Source organism: Anguilla rostrata, chromosome 12, assembly GCF_018555375.3.
Source record: "Anguilla rostrata isolate EN2019 chromosome 12, ASM1855537v3, whole genome shotgun sequence".
NCBI classification, from domain to species: Eukaryota; Metazoa; Chordata; class Actinopteri; order Anguilliformes; family Anguillidae; genus Anguilla; species Anguilla rostrata.
The window spans coordinates 7,780,165-7,807,037 of NC_057944.1; the positions used below are offsets into that span (position 1 = coordinate 7,780,165).

A 26,873-nucleotide genomic window follows, 5' to 3' on the forward strand; every position below is an offset into this window, starting at 1 on the left:
TGAAGACAAGCTTTCGTGGGATTTGGTGGATTTCTCAAGAAGAAAAAAAAACTGAAGAAAGAAAAAAAAAAGTCCAAAGAAAATTATTTGCTCCTGGCGTTTTGGGGAGGGGGGGGTTCAGTATGAAAGGGGGGGGGGGGGTGGGGTTAAGTGTCAGTATGGCGGTGCCTGGAGAGGCAGTGAGGTCTGAGGGGGCACTCACGCGAGCGGGGGTGGGGGGGGTGGGGGGGGCACGTCGAGTGCCACGCGTGTGCCAGTTTGACGCCTCCTTCCTTCCCTTCACGGTGCCAGCAGCGCGGTGCCAGCGTGAAAAGCAGCCGTCCCCTGCGGGCTTTCCGTTCACATAGAGCCGTTCGAGTCCGTGACAGAAGCGAGTGTCATTTCTTCGTGCCAAAAAAAAGAGAAAGAAATTGATGTTCTTTTTCTTTTTCCCGGGGAGGTGAAGTGTTTTTGGACGGCGGCCGTCGCCGCCCGTGCCCGAACCTCTGATCAGAGCTGCGCCGATCGCCGGTGCACTGGGCACGCCAAGCACACGCCAAGCACACGCAACGCACACGCCAAGCACACGCCAAGCACACGCCACACGTGTGGAACGCACATGCCAGGCACACGGTATGCACATGCCACGCACACGCCACACGTGTGGAACGCACATGCCAGGCACACGGTATGCACATGCCACGCACACGCCACACGTGTGGAACGCACATGCCAGACACACGGTATGCACACGCCACGCACACGGAATGCACACGCCACACGCGTGGAACGCACACGCCACACACAGGAAACGCACGCGTGTGAACGCACACGCCACGGCACGGCTCTCCAGCCACACTCCGCCTCCCGGTGGACTCCTCTTCCTGCCCGAACGCGGGCGCAGACCGAGCCACACGCGTGTGGAACGCACGGCTCCTCGTCTCCCTGGCCTTCCTGTCACCGCAGCCCCCCCTCCCGCTCAGATCAGTGTGGGGGGGGGGGGGACCCGGCAGAATAATTTCAGAAATAAATAAATAAGAACGACATAAATCAAACGACTTCCCAGCGTCTCTGTTCTGCGCCCTCCCCTCTCTTCCGTCCAGTAGTTCTGTCCACTTTAGGGTGACTCTCCACCCCCCCCCTCCCCAAACCCCACCCCCCCCCCCCGGTCCCTCCCAAAGCTACCAGACGGTGGCCTCGCTGATCTCTGAGGGGGGGTGCGAGAGGTGGTTGCCGTACGCGCTGCCGTTGAGCGACAGTGAGGTAAAGGGGGGGTTGGGCCCGAAGGCCTCGGACGGGAGGCCGTGCCCGTGCAGGGGGCCCGGGACCCCGGCTCGGGGCTGGGGGAGTCGCCCGGGTGGTGCGGCATGATGTCGGAGAAGCGCTGCACCTCGCTGGGCGGGTGGTGCCCCGGCAGGGGGTGGTCCATCACCCCCAGGGGCGTCCCCGTGGGGCCGGCCGAGGGCACGAAGGGCAGGTCGACGGGGGTCTGCGCCTGCGACGACGGGGGGCCCTGGGGGAAGAAGTCGTAGTTGCCCCCCGGCCCGTAGTACTCGCCCTGATAATCTGCGGATAAACAAGCACACTGGGGGTTAACGACTTCTTGGGGAGAAGGGGGGTTTGGGGGTATGTGTGGTGCGTGTGTGTGTGGGGCAAAGGACTGGTAATGAAAAAACTTTTTTTAAATTCAGTGCGTTTATTATACCCTGCAGTGGAAGAAAGGGTTTTTTTTGTACAGCATTGGTCACAGCACACATTGTGCTTAAATCAAAACCCGGGAGGGGAGAACAATTTCTCTGATCAATTCATTAAAGGAATCAATTTTTGAGATCAGATTTTAGCTTCTGATACATGTTCCCGGCATTATCTCGGCTGAATAAGCGCGGAAAGGCATCGAGAATGGCGAACACGCAGAGAGAGCTAACCCTGGCCACGTGCTCCAAACGACACCACACAACATGAACAACGTGCGGCAAAATTAGACTAAATTGCGCATTTTAGGTGAACAAGTATTTGAATCAGTTTCATAACTCGCCAAAAGTGTCTATTACCGCTGTTCTCCAGATAATATCACATTAAGGTCTACAGATCAAAAGTGTATTTTATTTATTTATTGTAATTTCGAATGTTTTTGTAAAACATTTCTTGGTCACAAGAAATTTGCGCGTTCTAAAATTTACCCAAGAACTACGAGACACATGTTATAAACAAACACAAACAAACAAACAAAAAAGCAAAAGTATGACACAGGGAGGATTTCAGATTCTATGAGCCTGCATGCCACTATCTCTGTACGCAAATCAATAAACAGAAGCTGAGATCCATCAGATTACATGTCCAGCTCACAGCGCACTACAAACCAATGGCAAGAACACAAAAGCCACTAAATTAGAGGCCAGTGACACTGGGAAAACCCCTCTAGTAGTTAAATGGTTGAATATTAATGAAATCGTTCCGGGCAGGGAATCACAGTCTGTCTCTAAAATGAGCGGAAACCTCCGGAATTGGTGAGTGAGCGATCTGCGTCATTGTTCTCTAGAACTGAGCTAAACACAACGGCAACGGCCATATACCTGACACAAACATTCTTATACACTATAAGGTTATTATTATTATTATTATTATTACATCGTCAGTTGTGTTGGTAGTAGGCTACTGTGTCAATATATTTAGATTTTGATTAACAATTTCTACTTAAGTGTACACGTATTAATATTAATAATCAGTGGAACTGTTGAAAAATATTCCACTTTGACACACAATCTCAGATTCAGTCTAATCCTAGTGTCTTTAATCGTCTTTAGTCGCTCAACGAAATTTAGAATGGGATTTGGTGACGCAAAATAACAATTCGCAAATTTTGCCAAAGAAAAGTAGCGCTTGAGTTTTCTAGGGCAAATTTAGAAAACTCAAAGTTAAGCACCAAGAACGCAGCGGTCTACAGACTTCACTTATTGACAAAAAAGCAGTTTATGCATAAAGTTCTAACATAGGCTGCTACTCACATTCCGGTTTTAAACGAATGCTCATTCAATTCAAACTTCGCCAGTTAAAATACACGAATGCCGCGGAACAAGTTGCTCTTGATTATGCTAAAATTCTTAATTCTTAATGTTAATCTTTCATTCACAAAATTTCTACTCCTCTGAAAAGCAGTATGCGCTGCAAATTTATTTGTCATAACTTTAGACGGCATTTTAATAAACAAAAAAAAAAAAAATACCGGGCATTCCTAAATAATCATTTGAAAAGTAATCATTGATCAATCTGTGTTTCTCTGCTCTCCATTTCCATGTGATTGCAAGCGCTCATCAGATAAGCTCTGTCTGTCTTCAAAGGCGTCATGGGGCATCTTGACAAATGGGAGATGCGCTTGACAAACACACCAGAGCATGCAACATTTCATACCGACTCGCGAAAGAGATAAACCCGGTGAAGCGCGCTGGCGCGCGCGCGCGCGCACTGACCTCCGTAGTACGAGAAAGGGCCGTTTGGAATAAGCTCTCCGGGCTCCAGCCGATCCACGAGCGTTCTCATTCTCCTCGGGCTTCGGAAGAACGCGTGCCTCCTGGCGCCCAGAGCGCTCAACTGCTTCATGCGCCGCTCTTTGGACCGCCGGTTCTGGAACCATACCTGCGCATTGTTAAGCCAAGTTTAAGTAATTAATATAAACGTAATTGATAGAAATACAATTTTAAAAAGGATTTACTTCTGCAACAACATAGGCCTACAATGTGACATCAAACCTTTGTTTTTGCTCAGTTATTTTCCCCACGCGCTCACAGTAAAACAGCACGTGGACACTGCATCCACATTTAATATCGAGAAAAAAAAAGGAAAACTTCCAGAAGCACGCCTCTGTTTTCTTAATTTGATCATGGTTCCACAAAGGAACTAAAATGCGTGGAATTACGACATGCTACAGAACGCACTAGCATGGGCCTCTGCATGTTTATAAATACCAAACCATTAAAGTTCAAAACAAAATCCCAGTGTCAACGCGACGAGTTCATTGGCGTATTTATGGATACATTATTTATTAGCAAAATATAGCGCAGATGCACGTTTTTCTAGCAATCATTTTAAGACTCCGCATCCAAAAAAAAAGCAAGCATCCAAATAAATGCTGACTAATCACAACGCTGAAATGGATACAGCGCAAATTCACAGACCTAAAGAATAATCTCACAATCTGCCATATAAATACATTCAAAACAAATCAAGATGGACTTAAAGCGCTAGTAAACCAAATAGCAGCAAATACAATTTGCAACAATTTCTTTTTTCCCCCGCATAGAACCTTGACCTGGCAGGCGTATGCTGCCGTGAAATAGGAAAGCGCACGCGCAACAAACTTTTATGAACAATACACAGAATTACCGTATAACCGCAACAAGAGTGACAGCAATTTTGAAAAAAGAATAATACATTGTGGCAACACGTATAATAAGCTCTGTGTGTCGGTGGTTTTGGTCGCGGCCGGAACGTTGCCTCCGTGCCGTGTGAGGTGCGGCGCGCGACTCGTCTGGGATGAGCTGAAGTGATTGAGCGAATTCGTAGTGTCGTGACATGATTACTCCTAATTATCATCACTCCCGGCGTCTCCGATCTAACCTCTCTTTAATGACCTCCTAACCCTCCATTTACCCCGACAGCGGGAGCGACAGTGGGGACTTTAAATCCACAATTAATGCTTAATAGGAGGGTTGTTACCGATATATTAACCGGCTGTGCGAGTTTATTATTTCGTAATACATATATCCACCCTTGAATTCCTTCGACTAATTACACCTAACCCTGGTGCTCTTACATATCTAACCTCACAATCCATTAATCTCTCGTTTTTTTCCACTTGATCTTTTGTTCCAATTCATATTAATACATTTACCACGTCCCCCGCACACCGCTTACTCGAGGCAACGGCATTTCCGTCTACATTCGTAAACATATCAGAGTCCTCGTAAATCGCATTATTTTGTCTCCACTAGCGTTGGGTTCGGTTTGAATTCAGTTCGATTTTGTTCTGATGCCGGTTTTCAACTATGTCATTTCAGCCGCCTTTACAAACACCAGGAGCCCGAATGAGAGCGCAGGCGATACAGCCCTCATTTGCTGGAAAACTTGACGTACAATCGCCGTGTTTAAAAGCAATAATTCGTCTGTCATAATTTTAAATGCATTAACACTACACTTCAGGTAACTGTGAAGAAGAAAAAGAAGACAGGATTCATGCTGAACGTTACAGGGTGAATCTGCACTGGCCTGAGACCGACAGATTTCCAGGTTTCCGCTGGGCTGAGCACGCGCACAGCATGCTCAAAAGTGGTGGCAAAACGGTCTCGCGCCAGTTGGCAAGTCTCTTTCCGTCATTTATAGCTAGTTTTCTAAAATATCCATGTATGTACTCATTTAAAACTAAAAAAAGCACTGAATTATTTACTGGCAGAAAACAAACTATTTCGCTTTTCAATTCAATGTGTTCCCTTCCTCAAAAAGAAATACGGGCAACATGCCAAATATGAAAATGAGCAGACAGGCAGGTCTGTGGTGTCATATCATTTACGGATAAATATATTGGCAAACAGAACGCTTGACAAATCGCAGAAAACAGCCAAAATCTGAAGTTTAAAAATGCGCAGCACAGGTGCGTAAAGGAAAAGATTTGCGCTTAACCTTCTATCCCCCAGCACCATCACCAACACGACAAATCAACAGAAATGATTATGTTATCATTCTGTCAAGTTTTACTGATTTATACGTCGAGAACCACAGACACAACAGTGCGTGGGACCATACAAATGCCATAGGCCTACGTTTGTTACAATGCGCAGTCAAATTGCCAGTTCAATTTTAAATTTAACGTACCTGAATTACTCGCATGTTGAGCCCCGTCTCCTGCGCGAGCTGCTCCCTGATATGCCGAGTGGGTTTCGGGGTTGCAGCAAACGCGGCTTTCAGGGTTTCCAATTGCTTGGCTTTGATGGTCGTTCGCGGCCCGCGTCGCTTCCCGCCAAGGTTCTGGTCGTCATTTTCGTTATTGCCCCCCTCTTTGTCCGATAAATTCGCACTTTCCGAGTCCTTGACGTCGTCCTGTAGCTGATCTTGAGAATCTGGAGACATACTAGGGTCACTGCATGCCGTAACTGCAAAGAATACAGTATAATTTGAAATTAAAATGGGATTTAGATATAATGTTTGACACACACACACACACACAAAAAAACAAACAAAAAAAACAATATATATATATATATATATATATATATACACACACACACACACATACACACATACTGAGTAAGGTTTGAAGGGCTTTTATATTTAATATAACTACGAGGTCAGCTCAATATATATATATGTCTGTATACGTATACAATATTGATGATGTATCATTATTGATTTTATTTAATGATACATTATTTCTCCAATCATAATTCACCGAATACAACTAACAGTAGGCCGCCATTATTACTGAAACATAACAATGTAAAATTTGCAGTAGACTAGCAGCCTTTAAATATTAGCAGGCACAACGCATATAAACAGACCAAAAAAAAAAAAAAAAAAACTACCATTATCAGAATATCAAATCATAAACTCTTTTCCAATATAGCACAACGAATTTCAGAGAAAAATACATACTTCTTAATTTGGATATTATTAGCGTCAACAAAGACCCGTACTTAAATTGAACATTGAGCAACACCAAAGGTATAAATGTTCTATATCTATATTTCAGTGAACAGTAACTGAGGCAGCCCTCCACGAAGAGGCCTATGCGCGCAGAGAAGCTGAAAATTACTACGAGGCATTTTTGCATATTTCGCGCTTGTACCATACCTGAGAGAAGGCTGGTGTCTTTACCGGCGCTGCTACTCAGGTAATCTTCTTTACACACAAATTTGTTTTCGTCGATGATATAGAGCTCCTCCCCGGTAGAAAGCTGTTTGTTGCACATCATGCAGGTGAAACAGTTCAAGTGGAACACCTTGCTCCGCGCCCTCCGTACCAGGTCATTCGGCGAGATACCCTGAGCACAGCCAGCGCACTTCGTACCAAACCGCCTGCGAAAAGAGCGAGGGGGAGAAGCCAAGGAAACGCCGTTAGGCCACGGCGCGTGAAGCAGTGTTCTTTTTTTTTTGTTTTGTTGCAGGTCCACAAAACATCAGATTAGTCCACTATTACGTTACCCCTGAGATATGAACATTCTTTTTATATTTGTCTCTTTTTTTTCCTTTACTTATTTAAGATCGAACAGTTCATCCGTGGGCTGCGACAGCACTGGTTGTACCAAATATTAACTGTTTCTTGCCATCACTTGATTTAATTCAAATATTCGTCAACATTTCATTAGACAGAAGCGAGATCTTTTCCACATAAATTCATTTGTCTTTTTCTCCATACAGAAAATTGTAGTTTTTAACGACTGAATTGAACCAGACCTCGACATTTGAAAAGTCCAATGAAATACCAATTAAAGTAATTAAATGTATATATGTATGCATATATAGAAAGAGAAATCGCATGTTGTAAAAACAATCAAATGTGTGCTAATTGATTTCAGTTTTTGCTGTAGTCATATTTATAATTATCTTACAAATTATTCTTTATTCAAAATATAATGTACATGAGACGATTGGTGGATAGAACTAAAAGAATACATATTTACAACAGGAATTGGAAATAAAAAATCTGAATATAGTTATTTCCTTTGTGTACTATATTTTAACCTAATAAAATATACAACACGGTGGATCTGTCTTTCATTATTATTTTATACGTTCCGATGAAATACTTTCTTTTTTTAAATTGCTGTATGTTCAATTTGCAATTACAATATTTGGCAGCTATTATTTAATAAATCAACAAAATCTTAAGCAATTATAACACTATCCCACCAATATATAATTAAATTGTACGGGTGTTAAATATAACAGGGTACTTATGTAAATAGTGTGTATTCAATTTGCTTACAAATGTGTTGACTGTAAGTCTGTGATTGTATTGTCAGCGGGGCCCCCTTTTCAGACCGGTTAACTGTTCAAACGCACTAATCAAGTCTTCACTCGAATGGCGGTGAGCACGCGGGGCTGCGTAAACCGCGTGCCATTGAGCCAGGTTACACTTCCTCCTGGAACCCTGGCACAGTCACGAGCCCCGCGGCTCCACTGGCTGGCAAGCGTTGTAAACAAAGTGCGATTTCCTCCAGACCCTCACCAAAGACGGCTGCGCAGACGTTTAATGTATCCGCTCTTTGCTTAACATAACAATACAAATGAACACTCATTTAATTACCCGGTAACCTAATGAGAGTTTCTAATTTATAACTCAAAAACCCCGTTTCACATCAAACAGGAAAACACTCTTTCCTCCTATGAAGATGAGCATAAATTACAGAATTTTCAGTCCTCTAGTTTTGAAGCATTAAACATTTTCCTCGGCAATTTCGTATTGCAGAAAAAATTAAAAATTAAAAACGCACAAACCTAATTTAAGAATTAACTAGAGCACATAGGCTACGTAAACACCGGACGGTATACTGTAGTATATTTCTGATATATTTTAAACTGTTAGTAAGAAATTGTCCATGCACCAAATAAGATTATTTAGTCTTAGCCTACATTTAAATGCATACAACAGCTGAACATTACATTGGATCTGCAACTATTTTCATATCATGAAATGATGCACAGGATACAAGGTAGGCCCGAAGTAGCCTACACTTTCACAAAAGCAACAGAAACAGATATTCCAATATTTAAAATTAGCGAAATGTTCAGTTGGTCAACGCTGGTATTTCAAGAACAGTATAAGTGCTATTTTTAGTTATGAAACGAAAATGCTGTAATCGGAAAATAGTCTCTCTCATTATATATATATATAATCACATAGGCTATATTACTAGCAGTGTATAGCCAACGGGATTTTATTTTTCGACAAGATCTCGCTGTTTCGTAGGAAAGTGTCTTTAGGACTATGTCTATGTGCTTTCTTTCTCTCTCACGAACGCGCGCTCGCGCACACATTTATCACTGGCAGAGCAAGTCAAGGCAAAGGACACGCTCCTCGCACGGCGCTTACCTAAAGAAGTCGTTTTTGCAGTACAGTTTCCCCTCTCGAGAAAAACATTTCTCTGTTAAATTACATTTGCACTCGCAGCAGAGCACGCACTTCACGTGCCACGCTCGGTCCAGGACATTGAGCAGAAACCTGTCCAGGATAGGCCTCTCGCAGCCGGCACAATGGACCATCGTCTTTGGATTCACTCCCACTGTCCCCACAGTGCCGCCGTGTAGTCTGAGGTTTTCCGTGTGACTCTTTGATTCCAATTTTTTAAAATACAAAATAAAAGGATTTCGAAGAGAGGCTTTGGTTCCTTGTCCACTCGGAAGTCCGTGTTGAGGTTGTTAACGCGAGATTCAAATAACGGCGCTCTCTCCTCTCTGTCCCCCCCTCCTTTCGCCCTGTCTCTGAAAGTGAGTTGTAAGCAGATCCGTGCGTCCAAAATCCAGGTGAGGCCAGTAAGAGATCAGCAGGAGAAGTTCAGGTATGTTTAGGTATGAGGTAGCAGGACAGCTTTTTATAAGCCTCGGGTGTCAATCGCCAGGTTCCTCTTCCATGCAAACAAATGAATACACTAATAAATTAAACGAATACACATAAATAAAATCAAACCGCCACCAATAGATTGGCGAAACTGAACGCACCACAGGTTATCCACACTTCTCCGAGCTCCTTCAATAGGTGCATTGGTGACAGACCGACGTGCATACGATATGAGTTATATATTATTTTTGGACAACACTGACAAGCAGCAAACCAAGCATACCTACAAACGTAACAGTGCCCTTTCACGTGTCCATTTATCCATTGGTGAATTCTAGCAGAAAAACCAAAAACACAGACCCAGCAATCTCACTAACAAGTGCGTAGCTTCCCTTTCCAGTTCTGTGGTTCTCCTCGGACCGGTATACGCTGCTACTGTGAGATCGCGCGTGCCATCTGTGCGGGATCGACGCTCCTCGCTCAGCCTTCGGTATTCTGCATGTTCCTCAAAGCACACGAGCCACCCTTATTCACTGCTTCGTGACGTCAGGTGGGGCCGAAACCAATCAGCACCTTGCTGTCCAAGTAACCATTAGCTATCCCCTCCAAGCTCTGCCGGTGCACTCTAGCCAGTACTATTTATAGGGAACAGAGCAAACCAATTGTCAAAATATCTCTGAAACTGTCACGTTAGTTAATATGGGTAGCCCTAAATCATGTCGGGAGGTAAAACGGTACCCTATAGTCTGCATGGCTACGGAGCCCTATACGGACGTCGAGATTCACATGACAAGGTAGATACCCTGTGTCTTCGATTACCTTTTCTTAAAAAGTGAAGGTTTGTTGCAGTTTTGACTGCATGTAGTCCACAGGCCTTTGAGGCTTGCGACTGTCACTGCGTTAGAATGTGATATTTCAATGCCGTTTTTATGTGGTTTATTTACATCGCGACTAGCTTATCGTCTTTATCACGGAGGAATAGTTGATTATCATTATCATATCACAAAACTATATATCGCGGCTATTTGAAAATTGCGATGAAAGCAAACGGCATACTGTTTTAAGTGAATAACATAAAACCGAGTCAGGCATCGGTTGTTTTGGTAAATCTTAAAGCAACCTGCAACATGGGGTAAATTCACAGCAAGGAGAAAAAAGAAACAGGTAGATAGCTATCGCTTGTGACGGACGAGACGACCGTTGCCCAGCGATATGTTAAAAATACCAAATTGCTGAACTTGACCACTAGATAATCTATGCGCACGTGCCTTTTAAATAGAAAACAAACAAACAAAAAATCCTGGAAGTTATTGCCGGAACTGGCGGTCATCCGAAAGGAGGGGGGCGTTGAGAGGTAAGTTACCATTAATCACGACCAAACTTTTATTTTAACGTGCATTGCTTTGAGCGGAGTGTTTGTTTATCCATTCATTTCTCTTAGCCCAATCATTAATTTACAAATGACACGTTTGATGTACCTACAGGCAGCTACAGAACGCTTAACCATACTAGACATACATAGCCATTTTAAAATAATAATTAAATTAATAGAGTACCGTGGTTTATTTAGAATAACACGAAGTGGCACAAGAAGCATTATCACTTTGCATTTGCAACCAACACATTAAAACGGTCAAGTCCTTAGCGGGGCTGGATCTTCCTTTGGTCTTTTGTCGGACAAGAGGGGACGTGGAAGACGAAGAGGCACTAAAGTTTACAGGTTGCTAAATCACCCTGACACCTGCTGACTGCTCCGACACATTTGGGTGTTAAATTAAGACTGTTAAACCCACTCACCTGCAATTCACCAATAAACATCCAGCGGGAACTGACCTTCCTCGCTTCCTCGTTTGTTGACGCGGACCCCAGAAAACTTGTGCTTAATTACCTTTAATAATATACAGGGACGATAAAAATAACTATTAGAATGAACATGCTTAATTGGTGCGTCGGTTCTTTCCATTGTTGATTGGGCAAAGACGGAAGATCACTTTCAAAACGCGGCCTATAGTGCAATATTCTGAAATGTTCTCAGATCCAAGGACACATGGCGTAAAATGTACCGTTTTCTATCGCAGCCTAATCCCGAATCCTCGAATGTATTTAACGGTCGAGAAGGGGCGCGACAAGTTAGCCTTTTTTTTCATGCCTTATTTTACAAATGGAACACATCCTGCTTTAAAATGTAATATTACCGACAAATAATGATAACACACAAAAAATAATAATAATAATACAAAAACAACAACAATGATGATAATAAAATAAATAAATAAATACAATGATAATAATAATTATTATTATCATCACCTTCATCATCATGACAACAACAACTAAGAGTAGTAACGAAGCAACAGGGTTTTCATTGTTGGCTTCAGACCAGCGCGCGCGTAGGTGACGCCATAGCCAGCACACCTGCTAGCACAGACAAGTGTCGGGGGTGCGACTGCGAGAGCTCTGTTATGATAGCTTATATAGTCTCTGCTTCTCCCACGGAGCCTGTAAAACCGTGACTTCATATTTAACTGCAGCTAATCTTACATCATCGTTACTCACGTATCCCCTACTGCTGGGGATCCCCCGCCCCTCTCCCCCCCAGGAAAAAAAAAAAAAAAAAAAAACACACGCACGAGCCCACCAATGTTGCCAAGAAAGAGCCACCTTCACACCCATTTGTATTCTGGCAGCGTACATTGTGCAAACGTTCCAGTTCAAATTTGGAATCAATACGGCGCTTCCCCGTGCATATGGGTTGCTTCTCATGAAAAGCAGCGCGGTGGGGCCGCGCGTGCAGGGCCGCCGCTGGGGCCCACAGTGCGGCGCGGTGACAGCTGCTCGAGAGCGCCTGGGGAGCGTTTCCTTTGACTTTGGGACCCTTGGATGACATGTGTTTTTCTGGGAAGAATAACAGATAAGAGATGAACACACAACATCTCGCGCGCCTGCATCTCTTTCTCTGTTTTTGTAGAACACCCCCCCGCCCCTCCCCCCCACACCCCCTTCCCAACCTCTTATGTACCCGCGTGTGTATTTGTAAAGTGTGCGTGTGAGTGCCTTTTAATTCATTTGATGAGCATCTGGTCATATTTCCACCAACGTCTCGAAGAGAAGAGAGAGAGAAAGGGGGATGGGGGTGTGTGGAACAGAGGGGCTTCTCTAAACGAGAGCTTTGACAGTTAGGCGACAACACTTGGCCGTCCATGACACCTTGAGAGTAATTTCAAGACAATCAGTCGCGCAGGAAGGAGAGCCAGATGCTGGTAGCTACATAAAATGACGGGTGTTTCAGACGACTTCCCTGTACTCTGGGCGGACTTACTCAGACGGATTTCTGAACTAACAGCTTAAATAAAGGTCCAAATCGCCTCAGCGTTCAACCTGCCACCCTCAATACGCGGCCCCGTCTCTACCAATGCAGTTACCTCGCATTTAAATCTCCTGTCGCCGTGGGTGATAAGTAGATGTGTGTTTAGCGAGGTCGTTTTTCCCCTGGTCTCGCAACTATTTTACAAATAGCGCGACTATACAACTGTTGCAACAAATACTATTCATAATACTATATAATCTGGAAGGAATTCAAGTTCTTTATTACTTTATTACTTTATTATATTCCGAATAACCAGTCTGGCTTATAGTGTGAATACTAGGCTATTTGTGGCAACAGTTGTATATTAGTAAAGTAGAAGTGCATTATATGCATGTCATTAATGTTTCTAGTTACACACTAGACCCGATAAATAGCTAAATAAATAGATAATTGCGGCAGTAAAAAAAATATTATTATTTTGGAAGCGGTGAGGTTAAGCTTATATTATTTATAGAGTAGTTTTTCCATCACTTCATTCATTAAAATAAAAACTGAAATGAAAAAGAATGATAATTTGTGACGTAACTTTGACAATACACACTACAATAAGGCAAGTTAAAAAAATGGGGGACCAAAAAGATAAGCGGATATATCTGCGCGCTCCAATAGACTGCACAGGCAGTGTAGGGCATCACAAACCTACTGGTTTCCTGTTGAGGTTGAATTTACTCTTCAACATTTGAACGTAGAAGACAAAAATGCATATTTACAATGTTTACCTTGTATTCTCAGAGTAGACGCAATCACCAAGAATCCTTTCTTTCCAAAGACACGCTCGTTTTAATCATTCCTCCAACAACAGAGGAATTCCGAGCGGTGAGACGGGGCAAGGCTAGAGGGAGCTATCGATTGAAAAATGCACTACCCCAAGAACCCAAGCGATAAAACTGCGCGTCAAGTGAGAAGCGCGACTGGAATCTGGCTACGTTTTTTTTCTTCTTCCCCCCCCCCCCCCCCCGTGCAGCCTGTTATGTTGTTCTGTTTCATAGCTGAAGGGGATATAAGTAATTTCACCGCTGAAAAGGTCATTATGCCGAATATGGGTATTGGCTAACATACATTCGAGTACGCTTGCTTCCCGTCTATGACGACATTTGGGAGAAATATGATTTCTAACAAACCTTACCCATCGACGTTTTCTCTTGGTTGGAATTATCTACATTTTTTCATAAGCTGTTTATTGTAGTCGATTCGTCTTTCTTCCCCAGACCCCACCCCCATCCCATCCAGTGCACCCCAGTGCTTCTCTTTACATCCTTAAGATTCACAGACAGTAAACTGCAAAGGTTCACTGTCAGTCTTAAATCTTCTGGAACAGCGTCCACTTGCCCCGGTCGTCGGAAGTTCAAGTTCAGTGGATTTACCCTTGGCGCGCGGCCGACAATGCGAACGGGTTAAACGGCAGCTCCATCACAGCAGGGTTTCACGCAATTATTTGACTTAATTTTAGTCCGACAATATGCCAGCTATTAAAATAAAAAAAGATTTAAATAATATAATATAATATAATATAATATAATATAATATAATATAATATAATATAATATAATGTAATAAATGGCTCTGGCTTTGTTCTGTACACAAATAAATCTTGTTACCAATATTAGTGCTTGTAGGCCTATACGATGACAGCATACACATTGATAAAGTCTTGGGAAAATGTACGCTTTCAATATGATGAAATCTTGTTCAAACGTGTATTTCAACAACTTTCAATGAAGTAGCCTATCACTAAACAGAATGAAAAAGGACTACCATTTTTAATTTAGAAACAAATTTATAAACAAAATGTTGACATGCATGATCGTTTTAGGTTTTTTTAAGGGGGGGGGGGGGGGTAATAAGTGTATCGTCTTATAATGCACTTTTAATAAATATAATTTCTATGCATTGTTTCTTGACCTTAACCCGGCCAGTCTGACAGCACTGTGCAGTTTGTGATCGCGGGCCGTGCAGACGCGCAGTCACTCCCATAATAAAGTGAGAAATATTACCCCCGACTGGAGCTTTGATCAGCCGCGCGCAACGTGACCGCCGCGAGCGCCGACAGCGAGGGGCCCGGGGCAGAGGGGTTCACCACCTATCGCGCGAGATCCCCTTTCCACAGCGGCGCGTTCGTAAATGCTCGTTATTTATGAATCCAGCTATGAATACAAAAACGCATTTAATTATGGAATAAACATCAATCAAAGGTGTATTCACAAAATATAATTCTTTGTGTCTTCGAAAGTTACTTGAACGTATAGGCGTTATATGGGCTAATTGTAAAATCAATTTCAAGCGACTAAAATTAAAACTAGGTAATACTAGTAACGGACTCGTTTTAATACATTATTTAACATTACAAATAATGTTAAATTAACATTTTCAAGAAAAGCTAGCGATTAACTTAAGTTGAAAAACAAGAAGCCAAAACCAAAACAGCAGGCATGCAGCATGAATTAACTCGGTATTCAGTATGGATGACATATCTCTTCATTGTTTTCGAACTTCGTAAAGGAGGAAAATGAGTCTTAAACTGGAATAGATGTGTAATATTTCAATTTTTACTTATGCAGCTAAATCAATCATCGGCAAAGCATTAACCGTATGCACCATCCATATAGGCCTGCTGTATATACGTTAATGCAAACAATACTTTTTTTTTCTTCCAAAAACACATTTTAAAAACCAAATATTTTTATATTTAAAATAATACTAATTGTTTACGAATTTCGGTAAAGGTATCCTAATGTAGCATCGCTAGTAACAAAACCTCAACTAACTAGTACGAAAATTTACATTTACATTCGTGATCACCCGAAATATTTATTATTTAGCTTGAATAACAGTCAGACTCTGATCACCGTGATTCACGATTCGGGGGAGAATGTTTTGAGTGGAAACTGTCCATTAAACGTGGAGTAGTGACAGCTACTCCATAAAACTACAGGGTCGCACATCTTCGTCACCGAGCGGCTGTACTGTCATCTGTTACAGACTGTCCACGTGCTTCAGAATCCAAGTGCTGTGGGGTAGTGAGGGACGCTTTGAATCCGAGGCAACACGGCCAGCAAAAGCACGTGATTTGGATTGCATTCTCCCCCACCCCCCACCCCCTTTTTATTTATTTATTTATTTTTAAAAAAAATGTCTTTATTTTCTCAGCGTGGAAAAGTGGGAGGCGGGCGCGAAAGGGACGCCTGTCACTCAAAGGGGCGGAATACGGCGGCGCCGACGCCGCCGCGCGCCTCTGTGGGGTGAAGGGCCGCTCGCAGTTCTAGCCCACAGCATGCCAAAACAGATTAGGGGTGACATGTGACTGAGGCAGAACCACAGCAATATCACACGGCGGTAATTCCCAGTCTCCGTGACTGCGTTAGCCTATAGGCTATGTTGCCCAGAGATCATCTATATGTGAACGAACTGTCTGAAGCATATAGGCCTATGTTGAGTTTATCGGCGTGGTTTACACACGCGTTCCGCATTGGGTTTATTTTCCAAATAAATGTTAATTCATACAAAATTAAGTTGTCAGAAAAGCGTCGGATATCACGTCAAATGACAGTCACGCACGCCAAACAGAGCCGTTAAGTTGCTGTAACGAGTTTCTGAAGCGACACAGGCATATGCCGAAGGCATCACTGGATATTGACCACAAAACTCAACAAAACATTTTCCTGACTTTCCAACTCTGCAGCAGACTGGCTGTGGAAATTCGATGGAACTTATAGATTCCCCTCTAGCCGCCCCGTCACTGTAACAGCTGTTACTTCTCTTCCAAAACCGATAATCAAACGCAGACGGGACAGCAGGCTTGGCCACGCGCGCGCGTTCCACAGTCTGCAAACTTGTTATTATTTAAATGCAACTGTTTTCATTTTATGCTGAAACGCGCACGAGGCCTTCGTCGGCCTTTTCAAGAAAAGCACCGTGACCACTCCAGTCTCCACCCCGTCTGAAGAGAAGACGCGCCCGCAAACAACCAAACACAAGCAGTATTAAAATACCGAAGCAGTCAGTAAAAAAATGCTGGCGCTCCAAAATCCTGCAGTCTTGGAAATATATTCGTTGTAATGCAGAATGCCTTTTACGGGGAAATCGGGACAACGCGCAGTTCCCAGGTCTCATCTGCAACTACTTATTAAATCAAAGCTCCAGGCACGAGGACAAAAATGGAATCTTCACTGTCCCACCTGCGCCTGTGTTTAATATGGGGAATCGGTCCTCTCTTCTCTACAGAAATACGCGTTTTAATCGTTACAGAAGAATATAACCTGCCACACGTAAGCGAATAAAGTTTTTTTTCCCTGCTAAAACACCAAAGATTATATGTAGACCTCCTTCACCATTACGTTTCACATGCAGAAATGAGAAATGATTACATTATTCCCTGTCGGCCGAGATTGGAACAGGGTTTAGTCATTGCGAACAGTTGCTCTAGTTTAGATTAATGGTTCCCAGCGCTTATTCTGCAACACGGGTGAAAGGGCTAGGATCACTAATGATTATAATATAATGTCTGGTGATAACCACTCCCTTTGAGATATTATCGCGGTATGTGCAATGCTCAGGGGACGGGACTGCAAGGCTGAAAACCAGCAGATAGCGGCTGCACTGGAGCAGATTTCTGCGCTTAAATCCCACGAGCAAGCTCAGCTCTGTCCGCTACTGATACCGACAGCCCGGGGATGATTAAAACTGAGGGACGCGAGACGGCGTGCACCGAGCTTTCCGTTTGTCAGCCTGTGATTTATTTTGTGCCTCAAATAATGCGAGCTGTACACAAAACCAAAAGTGAAGACTGCGCCGTGCTTATGATCTACACAGGAAGTGGCCAAAAAAGGCAAATAGCAAACACAAACAAACAAAAACAAAAAAAGTAGCTAAGTACAAAAAATATTGGTACAATTTTGTGAAATTGGCAGCCAATTTTTATAATAAATAATATAAAATTATAAACACATATGTTGTTTAAGGTTTTTATTTTTAAAAATATAATTATGAAAGAATATGGTAGAGAATAGAAAACATAATATAAAGAATACACCTAAAATGGACATATGTTCAATTCGATACAGTGAGATGTCTTCAGATTTGAACAGGGATACAAACAACAGACACGCATATCTGTTATTAGCAAGACGTTCCAAATGTCGACTAAGAGCTTACTATATTACAAATAATTAGTTCAGAAGAAAACGGTGTGTATTTCCACAAAAATATGGAATTGCTCTTCAAATGGATCTAGCGTGATTGCAATCGTAGGAATAGTGGGGATACACAGAGCAACAGGAATCAAGAAATCGCTGTTCCGCACCAGTAAACAGTGCAGTGGAATAGAGAAATGCTCTGATAAAAACGCTCTAAAGAGAGAAATAAAGCACTTCAGAAATACAAGATTAAACATCTTTCTTCTTGCTACAGCCCTTCGTGCGAGGTTTAGATAGTAGACTCAAAATAATGTGAGGAACAAACTGAAATATTAATCATTTTAGGCCTATAACCTTCCGTTGAGTCTTACGAGACGTTCTTGGCAACGCGCAGTTTAATATCTAAATAGCAGCGAAGGCTGTAATAATCCATTTCTAAGAAGCAGAATAGGCGAAACGGAAATGCCTTTACTTTTTTTAATGATACTTTGCCATCGAAATACAAACTAATAATGCCGTTCTGGCAGGGTTATTTAAAAAGATGGGACAGAACCGAACAAGGGGAGAGAGAACGACGCTGTGTGCGACAACGGGAGACGCAGCACAAGCAAACCCGTTCCATTCGTCTTCATCGCCTTTTGTGCCCGCGAAAGCAACCCTTGCATAAGGTAAAGCCGCCATCAAAGCCGCGGCTTTATTTTATATCCTATAGATCAGCAGGGAGACAAAGCTTTATTTTCGCCAGGAGAGAGATATTTTACTCCCGCCTTACGGTTTTATGTTGGAGAGGTGTCAGGCGGCTGGAATGGATGGCTAATACATAGGCAAAACCCGGTCACTTCGGCATGCTTCACGTCAGCGAGCGCACGGAAGGGGAGGGGGGGCGGGGGGTTGGGTGTGGGTGTGCGGATGGGATTTAGGGCCAGAGGGAGTCGGTCTGGGGCTTGAGCGCGTGGGGGATATAAATATGCTCGGGTCTTTTAACTGAGCCACACGCGCGCGCGCGCAAGAACGGGCCCACCGGCAATCCCCTTCAAAGTGCGCTAGCTACCGGGCAGACGCCTTGGACGCAACGGGAAGATAAAGCTATTAATAAGGCCATTAAAATGCTAAACGTAAGGTATTATTAATTGAAAGAGGGCCATACTGGGGATAGGAAAAAAACATTCAAATCCTCCCTGTCCCACCTAATGACTGTGGCAGCGTTAAATGTTTGAATCACACCTCGTCTTTCTCCATCCATGAATTAATGTCATTGGTCCAGTCATCAACGTTGAGCAGGTTGCATATATTTCCTTTCGTCAGGCAGCGGAGACAGAGTTAAAGAGATTTACAATTGCTGCTCAAAAACACAGCGCTTCCCCTCACATTCCCCCCATGTTAAATAGAAATCTAAAGAAGTAATTGGAATTTACTGCATACCTGAATAACTGCATATAAATAAGCACACATTTCATGGGGGGTTCAGTGACACTGTTTGGTCGTATAAAACCAGCGCATACATTATAATACATGGCAAATAATCTTATTTCGTACTAGCCTCGCGACGTGCTCGGGATTGCTTCCAAATTACTGCAGATTCAAACAAGCGTTTTCAATTTATTAAAAGTATATAGGCTACATTTTACTTTAATAGGACAATTTATTCCTGGGAATAGATTATCTACGTTGGTAGAAAGTATTGCAGCATCTAAGATTCAAACCCCACTTTAGACAAGGCAACTGTTTATTTCTGCGGCCGAACGCCATCACGTCTGGGTTCCGTTTCCCCTGTTAAACTCTGATTGAAGCACTGACGTTGGCAACGAATCCATCTTAATTCTAAACACCTCTGCGTGCGCTTTGGAATTTATATTTATTTATTCCGTTTTTTTATTTTTATTTATTTATTTGCAAGGAGACGAGACTGCAAATCCCGAATCCTGCAAACTGGATTGCAGTCATGCGCAGCCTCTTCACGTCCTCATGCAAAGTGGCCCACCGCAGCTCCGCAGCTACGACCAGAATGCTAAAGACAGAATGCTAAAAGCAGAATGCTAAAGGCTGGTGCCGCCTGACACAGAGTGACCGCGCCAAACCAGGTAATAAGCTCGCGACCCACACAGTTTCAGGTGATTACCGCGATCAGAAAGGGGGGGGCGTGTCACAAGTTCAATTCGGACTTCAGAAAAGTACTCACTTTAATGTAAGTCGCTCTGGCTGAGCTGGATAACGGCTACGTAAGAGAGTAAACGCGAGATTCAGATCCACCCAGCGTATCAGTAGTGAGCCTCGTGAAAACAAGAAACACGGCAGGCCATGATGAGAAAATGGGAGAACACAGGTGGAAAGGTGGGGGGCGCGGGGGGTCGGGCAGACTCTCTCACCTTGGCTAGCAGCACACGGAGGAGGAGGGCGGGACAGTTGGGGTGCCTCTGTACGTGAGGCTGCCGGGGTCTGGCGACTGGACCTAAACACGTTCTCCGGTCCTCTGCTTGTCCGGCCCTGGTAGCGCCATGGCGACGCTTGCAGCTGCCTGTGTGAAGGGCGGAGGAGGAACCAGACTGCCGGGGGGGGGGCGTTTTCTGACGCTAAGCTCCGCCCAGCCCGTGGACGGGTTGAAGAGGTGAAGAGGTTGTGACCTCGTAGTTTTTTTTTTTTTTTTTATGAGAGCAGGGGTTGATAGGTGTTCGGTAGAGCGTGCTATCCCAACCTTCACACCTCTGGGTGTTGGGCAGTGGGTCGAGGGCAGAGGGAGGGGGTGCGGTTGTAAATAACTGCACTGGCAGGCTTACAGCGGGGGTTCTCGGACGGGTACCTGCCTTGACCCCTTTCTACCCTGCTAGGAACAGAGGACCATGGGCAGGAGGCACTATGACCACCCCCCACCCCCAACCCCTGAAGACACCACCGCTCACACTACCGTCCACTGACCTACCTTAGGCACTGACACAACTTAAGTTACTGACTGTCCAAAATACTGACCCACCTTAGACACTGACTGACCCAGCTCAGCCACCGACTGCCTCAAATACTGACCTACCTTAGGCACTGACACAACTTAAGTTACTGACTGTCCAAAATACTGACCCACCTTAGACACTGACTGACCCAGCTCAGCCACCAACTGCCTCAAACACTGACCTACCTTAGGCACTGACACAGCCACTGACTGTCTCAAATACTGACCGACCTTAGGCAGTGATGCAACGTAGCCACTGACTGCCTGAAATACTGACCTACCTTAGGCAGTGATACAACTTAGTTACTGACTGTCCAAAATACTGACCCACCTTAGACACTGACTGACCCAGCTCAGCCACCGACTGCCTCAAACACTGACCTACTTTAGGCACTGACACAGCCACTGACTGTCTCAAATACTGACCTACCTTAGGCAGTGATGCAACTTAGCCACTGACTGCCTGAAATACTGACCTACCTTAGGCAGTGATACAACTTAGTTACTGACTGTCCAAAATACTGACCCACCTTAGACACTGACTGACCCAGCTTAGCCACCGACTGCCTCAAACACTGACCCACCTTAGGCACCGACGCAGCTTAAGCCACTGACTGCCTCAAATACTGTCCCACCTTAGCTGAATGTAAGATATTCTTGAGGCCTTCTCAGAAGTTGGCCTGTCCATCCTGTGTAAAAAAAAAAAGATGTCTTTTTTAATGCTAGCTTTGTAGCACAGTTGCATTCACACAGTTCATTATTCTGCACACTGATTTGATTTACAGCATGCTTTAAATGTTTTGTTTTGATCTTAACAAAACAGGAAATAGGAAAAGCACCAGGGGATCCTGCTTCATTATAAGTGAGTAAACATACATTTGGTAAGAAACTTCCAGACTTTTCTCTCCTTTGGGCAAACAATTGCACTGCAGCTAGTTGGGAGGCTGTACAAAGGAATATGGGCCTCAGACAATAGCAGCTATATGTGAAAATGCTTTGGGGCTGCCGGGTGGCTCACCCTGTTAAGGCATCCTGTACTAGCGTACGGGCCAATGCACGATTGGTTCTGGTGTCGCCCTGCGAAACCAGGGTTTCTGTCAGCCTGACTGATGTCTGAGCGAATCCGATTGGCGAACGGCCCCGTGATGAGAAGGGACAGCCGACGCCCGGTGTTTCGGAAGAGAGCGAGTGCTCGTCCCGAATCGGTAGTGGCGGCTTCAGCAACGAGCGCTGTTGAGAATAAGATTGGGCATCCCAGACTGGGGAGAAGGAAAAAAAAAAAAAAAGAGGAAGAAGCTCTTAGAGAAGGAAAAGCTTCACAATATTTTGGCTGTTAGATTCGTATGAGTGGACCTCATCTTTTCTGCGAACGGAAATGCAATTAGATTTGCTTCCCCACACATGCATGTACTCACACACACACACAGACATGTACACGCTCACCCTGACACACACACAGACACACACGCACACACACACACACACACACGCACGCAAAGTCTCTCTCTCACACACACACACACACACACGCACACGTGTTAAAAGGCGTCCACCTCCCAGCGGAGTGCACTCGCTGCAGGGTGTGGGAGGAGTCTAATTAACAGCCTCCGCCCCTTAAATCTGAGTTTCCCGCGTGGCCCCCCCCTGAACCCCGCGTTTAACCGTAGGACAGGAGGTGGGCCCCAGATACCATCAGCTCCCTCAGCGAGAGGGCCCTTATCGGATAGCTGCGCCGGGACCGCGCGGCCTGGCTGACGCGTCTGGGCCCCACAGCACGCATCCACGGCCCTCGAAGACAGGCCCTTCTGCTGGCACGTCACGTGACATCACAATACAGGCATCCGGCAGACGCTCTTATCCAGAGCGACTCACACAACCATTTACACAGCGTTTACACTGCATCCATTCATGCAGCTGGATTTATGCTGAAGCAATGCAGGTTAAGTGCAAGAGTACGACGACAGTGTCCTAACCCGGGAATCGAACCTGCAAGCTTTTAGGTTACAGGTTTTCAAGTCCAGCTCCTTGCCCGTTATAGTACACTGCCGCCCCAGTTGGCCCCTCTCTGTACACACGTATGTGTTTGTAAAAGAGCCCAGCCCAGTTCCTCTCCATGGCGATCGCTGCGTATCTGCCAAAGACGGATGGTTGGATAGACGCAGCACCAAACACCCACCCCCTCCCCCCACCTTATACCGGCCCCCCTATGAATCAAAGAAGGCCCAGACCAGTGGGGTCCTATTACCCGGGATATACGGCATCGTCTTACTGACTGTGCTGTACGGACGTGCGAAAAAGAGCAGGAGAGAGTATTCCATTTGCATCAGAGAGAGAGAGAGGGAGAGGGGGAGGGAGAGAGGGAGAGAGAGAGTTACTCATGACATTACACAAGCCAACATACACAAATACCGAACACACGCACACACAAACACCAAAGTTGTATTCTGTTTATATGTTTATTCTGTTTTTTGTACACATGCTTTGGCAATATGTATATATATACGTCATGCCAATAAAGCTAATTTGAATTTGAGAGAGAGAGGAAGGGAAAGAGAGAGACACATATCTGGGGCGACATAGCTCAGGAGGTAAGACCGATTGTCTGGCAGTCGGAGGGTTGCCGGTTCAAACCCCGCCCTGGGCATGTCGAAGTGTCCTTGAGCAAGACACCTAACCCCTAACCTCTAACTGCTCTGGCGAATGAGAGGCATCAATTGTAAAGCGCTTTGGATAAAAGCGCTATATAAATGCAGTCCATTTACCATTTAGTGAGAGAGAGAGGGGGACTGAAAAAGGAACTTGAGGTTTAGTGGGTTTTATAGTGGCAAGGTGGGGGGGGGGCTGGTACAATTAAACCCCAGCCTGGATCAGGTCTGAGATGCCTCTCAAGGAAAATGTAATTGCTGTATAATTCCATTTAAACCCTTCCGTCGGTGGGCTGCGTGCGGACGGGGATCATCCCTACCGTCAGGCCGTGAACACAAGATCTTTACTCGGCTTCTTCGGACACATTGTTCCTCAAGTTCGCCGGTCCCGGGTTTCGCCTGAACTATCGTGTGATTTGCGCAGAAGGAGCGGCGAGACTGATTCGAATGCAAAAGTATTTGGTGATGAAGAGAAAGCAGCAAAGGAAAGGGACCCAAAAGAGAGACCCGGACAGAAGTCCTTCTCTGGGGGTAGACAGTGAAAACGTTTCTCCAGCCGGGCTGTGCTTCAAGCGCACTTTCGGAAAATTGAAAGTGGAGAGGAATGATGGCGTTTTTGTCGTCCTGCTCTTTTTATATTGCTCCGGAAGGACAAACATTCCTATAAACTCCCCCAAAAAAACTGCTTCATCAGTGCATTCCTGCCGCACAGTGGACAAGTGAGCGAGCTGTGTTTACTGTAGGAGAGTTACTCACTGTGTGTGTGTGTGAGTGAGTGAATGAGTGAGTGTGTGAGTGAGTGAATAAATATGTGAATGAACGAGTGATTGAGAGAATATGTGAGTGAATGAGTGAGAGAGACAGTGGGTGAGTGAGTGATTGAGAAAGTGAGTGATTGAGAGAATGTCGAGGGGTGACATAGCTCAGGAGGTAAGAGCGGTTGTCTGGCAGTCGGAGGGTTGCCGATTCGATCCCCCGCCTTGGGCATGTCGAAATGTCCCTGAGCAAGACACCTAACCCCTAATTGCTCCCAACGAGCTGATATTGGTACCTTGCATTTCACCATTGGTGTGTGAGTGTGTGTGTGTGTAAATGGATGAATGAGAGGCATCAATTGTAAAGCGATTTGGATAAAAGCGCTATATAAATGCAATCCATTTACCATTTACCAGAATGAGTGTGGGCGTGAGTTGGTGTATGTGTGGATGAATGGGTGAGTGAGTGAGAGAGTGAATGAGCATGTGAGTGAGTGATGCATGCTGAGAACACACCACCATTTCTAGACTGCCTCCTCTTCTCTTCTCCTCTCCTCTCCCCAGTCCTTCTCCCTTCCTCCCAAAAGCCCTCTGGTCCCTCTCTTCCTGCTCCATCCTACAGGAGTGGCACCTGCGCCACCCTTTAGCCGTTTAACACCCGAATCTACAAAATGCCTCAAAACGAATCACTCACATCGCATGAATCATCTGCACATTAAATCAATAGCTCGCACTTTAAATGCTGTAAAAATATTTACATCAAAGACTCATCCTTACATCGAACGAATCCTCCCTACATTAAACAAACGCCAGGAGACAAAATCGCCCTCACATTAAGGAATGGTAAATGGACTGCATTTATATAGCGCTTTTATCCAAAGCGCTTTACAATTGATGCCTCTCATTCACCAGAGCAGTTAGGGGGTTAGGTGTCTTGCTCAGGGACACTTCGACACGCCCCAACCCTCCGACTGCCAGACAACCGCTCTTACCTCCCGAGCTGTGTCGCCATTCCTGAGCGGAATCGTCCTTTACGCCGCGTAGCCGTCCACACATAAAGCGACCGCCCCGAACCGGTCGTCCCCGCGTCAAACAAACGGGCCGTTTCCTCTTCCCGACGCGTCGCGTTCCACGATGTACGAAATCAAATTACGAAGGGGGTGGTGGGGGGCGGATTCACAAGCTCCGCGCCACAAAGGGAGCCGACGCGGCTGTCCGTCACGACACCGCGCGGGGAAGGGGGTTACCGACGCCCGGCGCTTCCCCTTTGTTGTTTTTTTTTTTCCGCGCCGGGTATGTTCCTGAGATAATGAAGTGGCCCTCCGGGGCCCCTACAGGTGCGTCTCATTGTGCTCCCGCCGCGCGGATCCCCCCCCCCGAGAGGACCGCGCGAATCGCCCCGCGCCCCGTCCCTTTGTGTGAGGAGCTGATTGCGCTCTGTTATCGACTCGCCCGCCTGTGTAATTCGAAAGTGTGTAGTAAAAAAAAAAAAAAACGGCGAGAGAAACTTTTATCTCCGCCAGGCAGCGGGGGAGCGGGTGAGGGTGAGGGTTCGCTTCGCCTTAATCCCGAAAAACACTGGCGACATTAGCGGGGGGAGCGACGGGCGCCCCGCGGAACAATGGGACCCGCTCGGGCCTACGCGGCTCTAATCTCTGACAGACGCGAGGGGGGGGGGGGGGGGGAGGGGGGAAGAACACGAGAGGGAAGGAGGAAACAGAGAAGACGGCAGGACACCGTTCGGCTTGGCCGTCCTCCGCCCGCGCTCAACGTGCTGTCGAGTCATTCGCTCCGTTAATTGTTTCATGTTTTATGAATGGCCCTAATGTATTCCTGTTTTAAACATCTGACACTGCACCACCAATGCAAATGGCCAAAGCAAACGTGGGTCAGACAATATTGGGGTTGTGTGATCCTGACTGCTTCTCCCTCTCCCTCCCTCTGTCTCTCTCTCTCTATCTCTCCTCTCTCTCTCTCTCTCTCTCTCTCTCTCTCTCTCTCCCCTCTCTCCTCTCTCCCTCTCCTCTCTCTCTCCCTCTCTCTCTCTCTCTCTCTCGCCCCCATCCCTCCCCCCGGTCTCTAGGTAGCTGAGCGAAACGACGTTCGGTCAAGCGACCGTCGCGAGGCTGAGTCAAGATGAGGCCTGCGTCCTGCTGTTCCCCCGAGAGGAGATTACCTGTGGACATCACCACGGCGGGAAAATGCGCCACGGAGAAAGGGAAGGTTTGGGAGAGAAAACTGCCAACGCCCCCGATTTTTGAGTGCGCTCGTTGTTACATCTGCTGACCACCGAGTGGCGCTGCGTGTCGTGCACGTCTGAATAAAGGAGAGCGATAAAAACACTTCAAAAATTTCTCTGGGTCCTTATTTAAAATCTTTTATAACACTCGCCATTCAGCACCGCACTGCAACCCAAAAACCTGAGAGGCAGTTTATGTCAAAGAAGACAAAAACAGACACTAGAGTAAGCCGGACGATGTATTTTTGAAATATACACTGAGTTCACAC

The 26,873-nt window shown here is 45.3% G+C and overlaps 1 protein-coding gene and 1 long non-coding RNA gene across 2 annotated transcripts; one reads left to right on the forward strand and one right to left on the reverse strand.

The window, feature by feature from the left end:
* Positions 1-1,147: 1,147 nt before the first annotated feature.
* Positions 1,148-10,063, reverse strand: lhx1a (LIM homeobox 1a). The gene is given in 6 exon segments (XM_064302939.1): positions 1,148-1,306; positions 1,309-1,545; positions 3,447-3,612; positions 5,845-6,122; positions 6,820-7,043; positions 9,061-10,063. Coding segments are annotated over 6 exon segments (1,221 nt in total). The 5' UTR covers positions 9,231-10,063; the 3' UTR covers positions 1,148-1,160.
* A 95-nt stretch (positions 10,064-10,158) lies between these two features.
* LOC135236550 (uncharacterized) lies at positions 10,159-26,703 on the forward strand. Its single transcript, XR_010324611.1, has 3 exons — positions 10,159-10,319; positions 10,805-10,879; positions 26,449-26,703. It is a non-coding gene; the product is annotated as an uncharacterized LOC135236550 (long non-coding RNA).
* Positions 26,704-26,873: the final 170 nt, after the last annotated feature.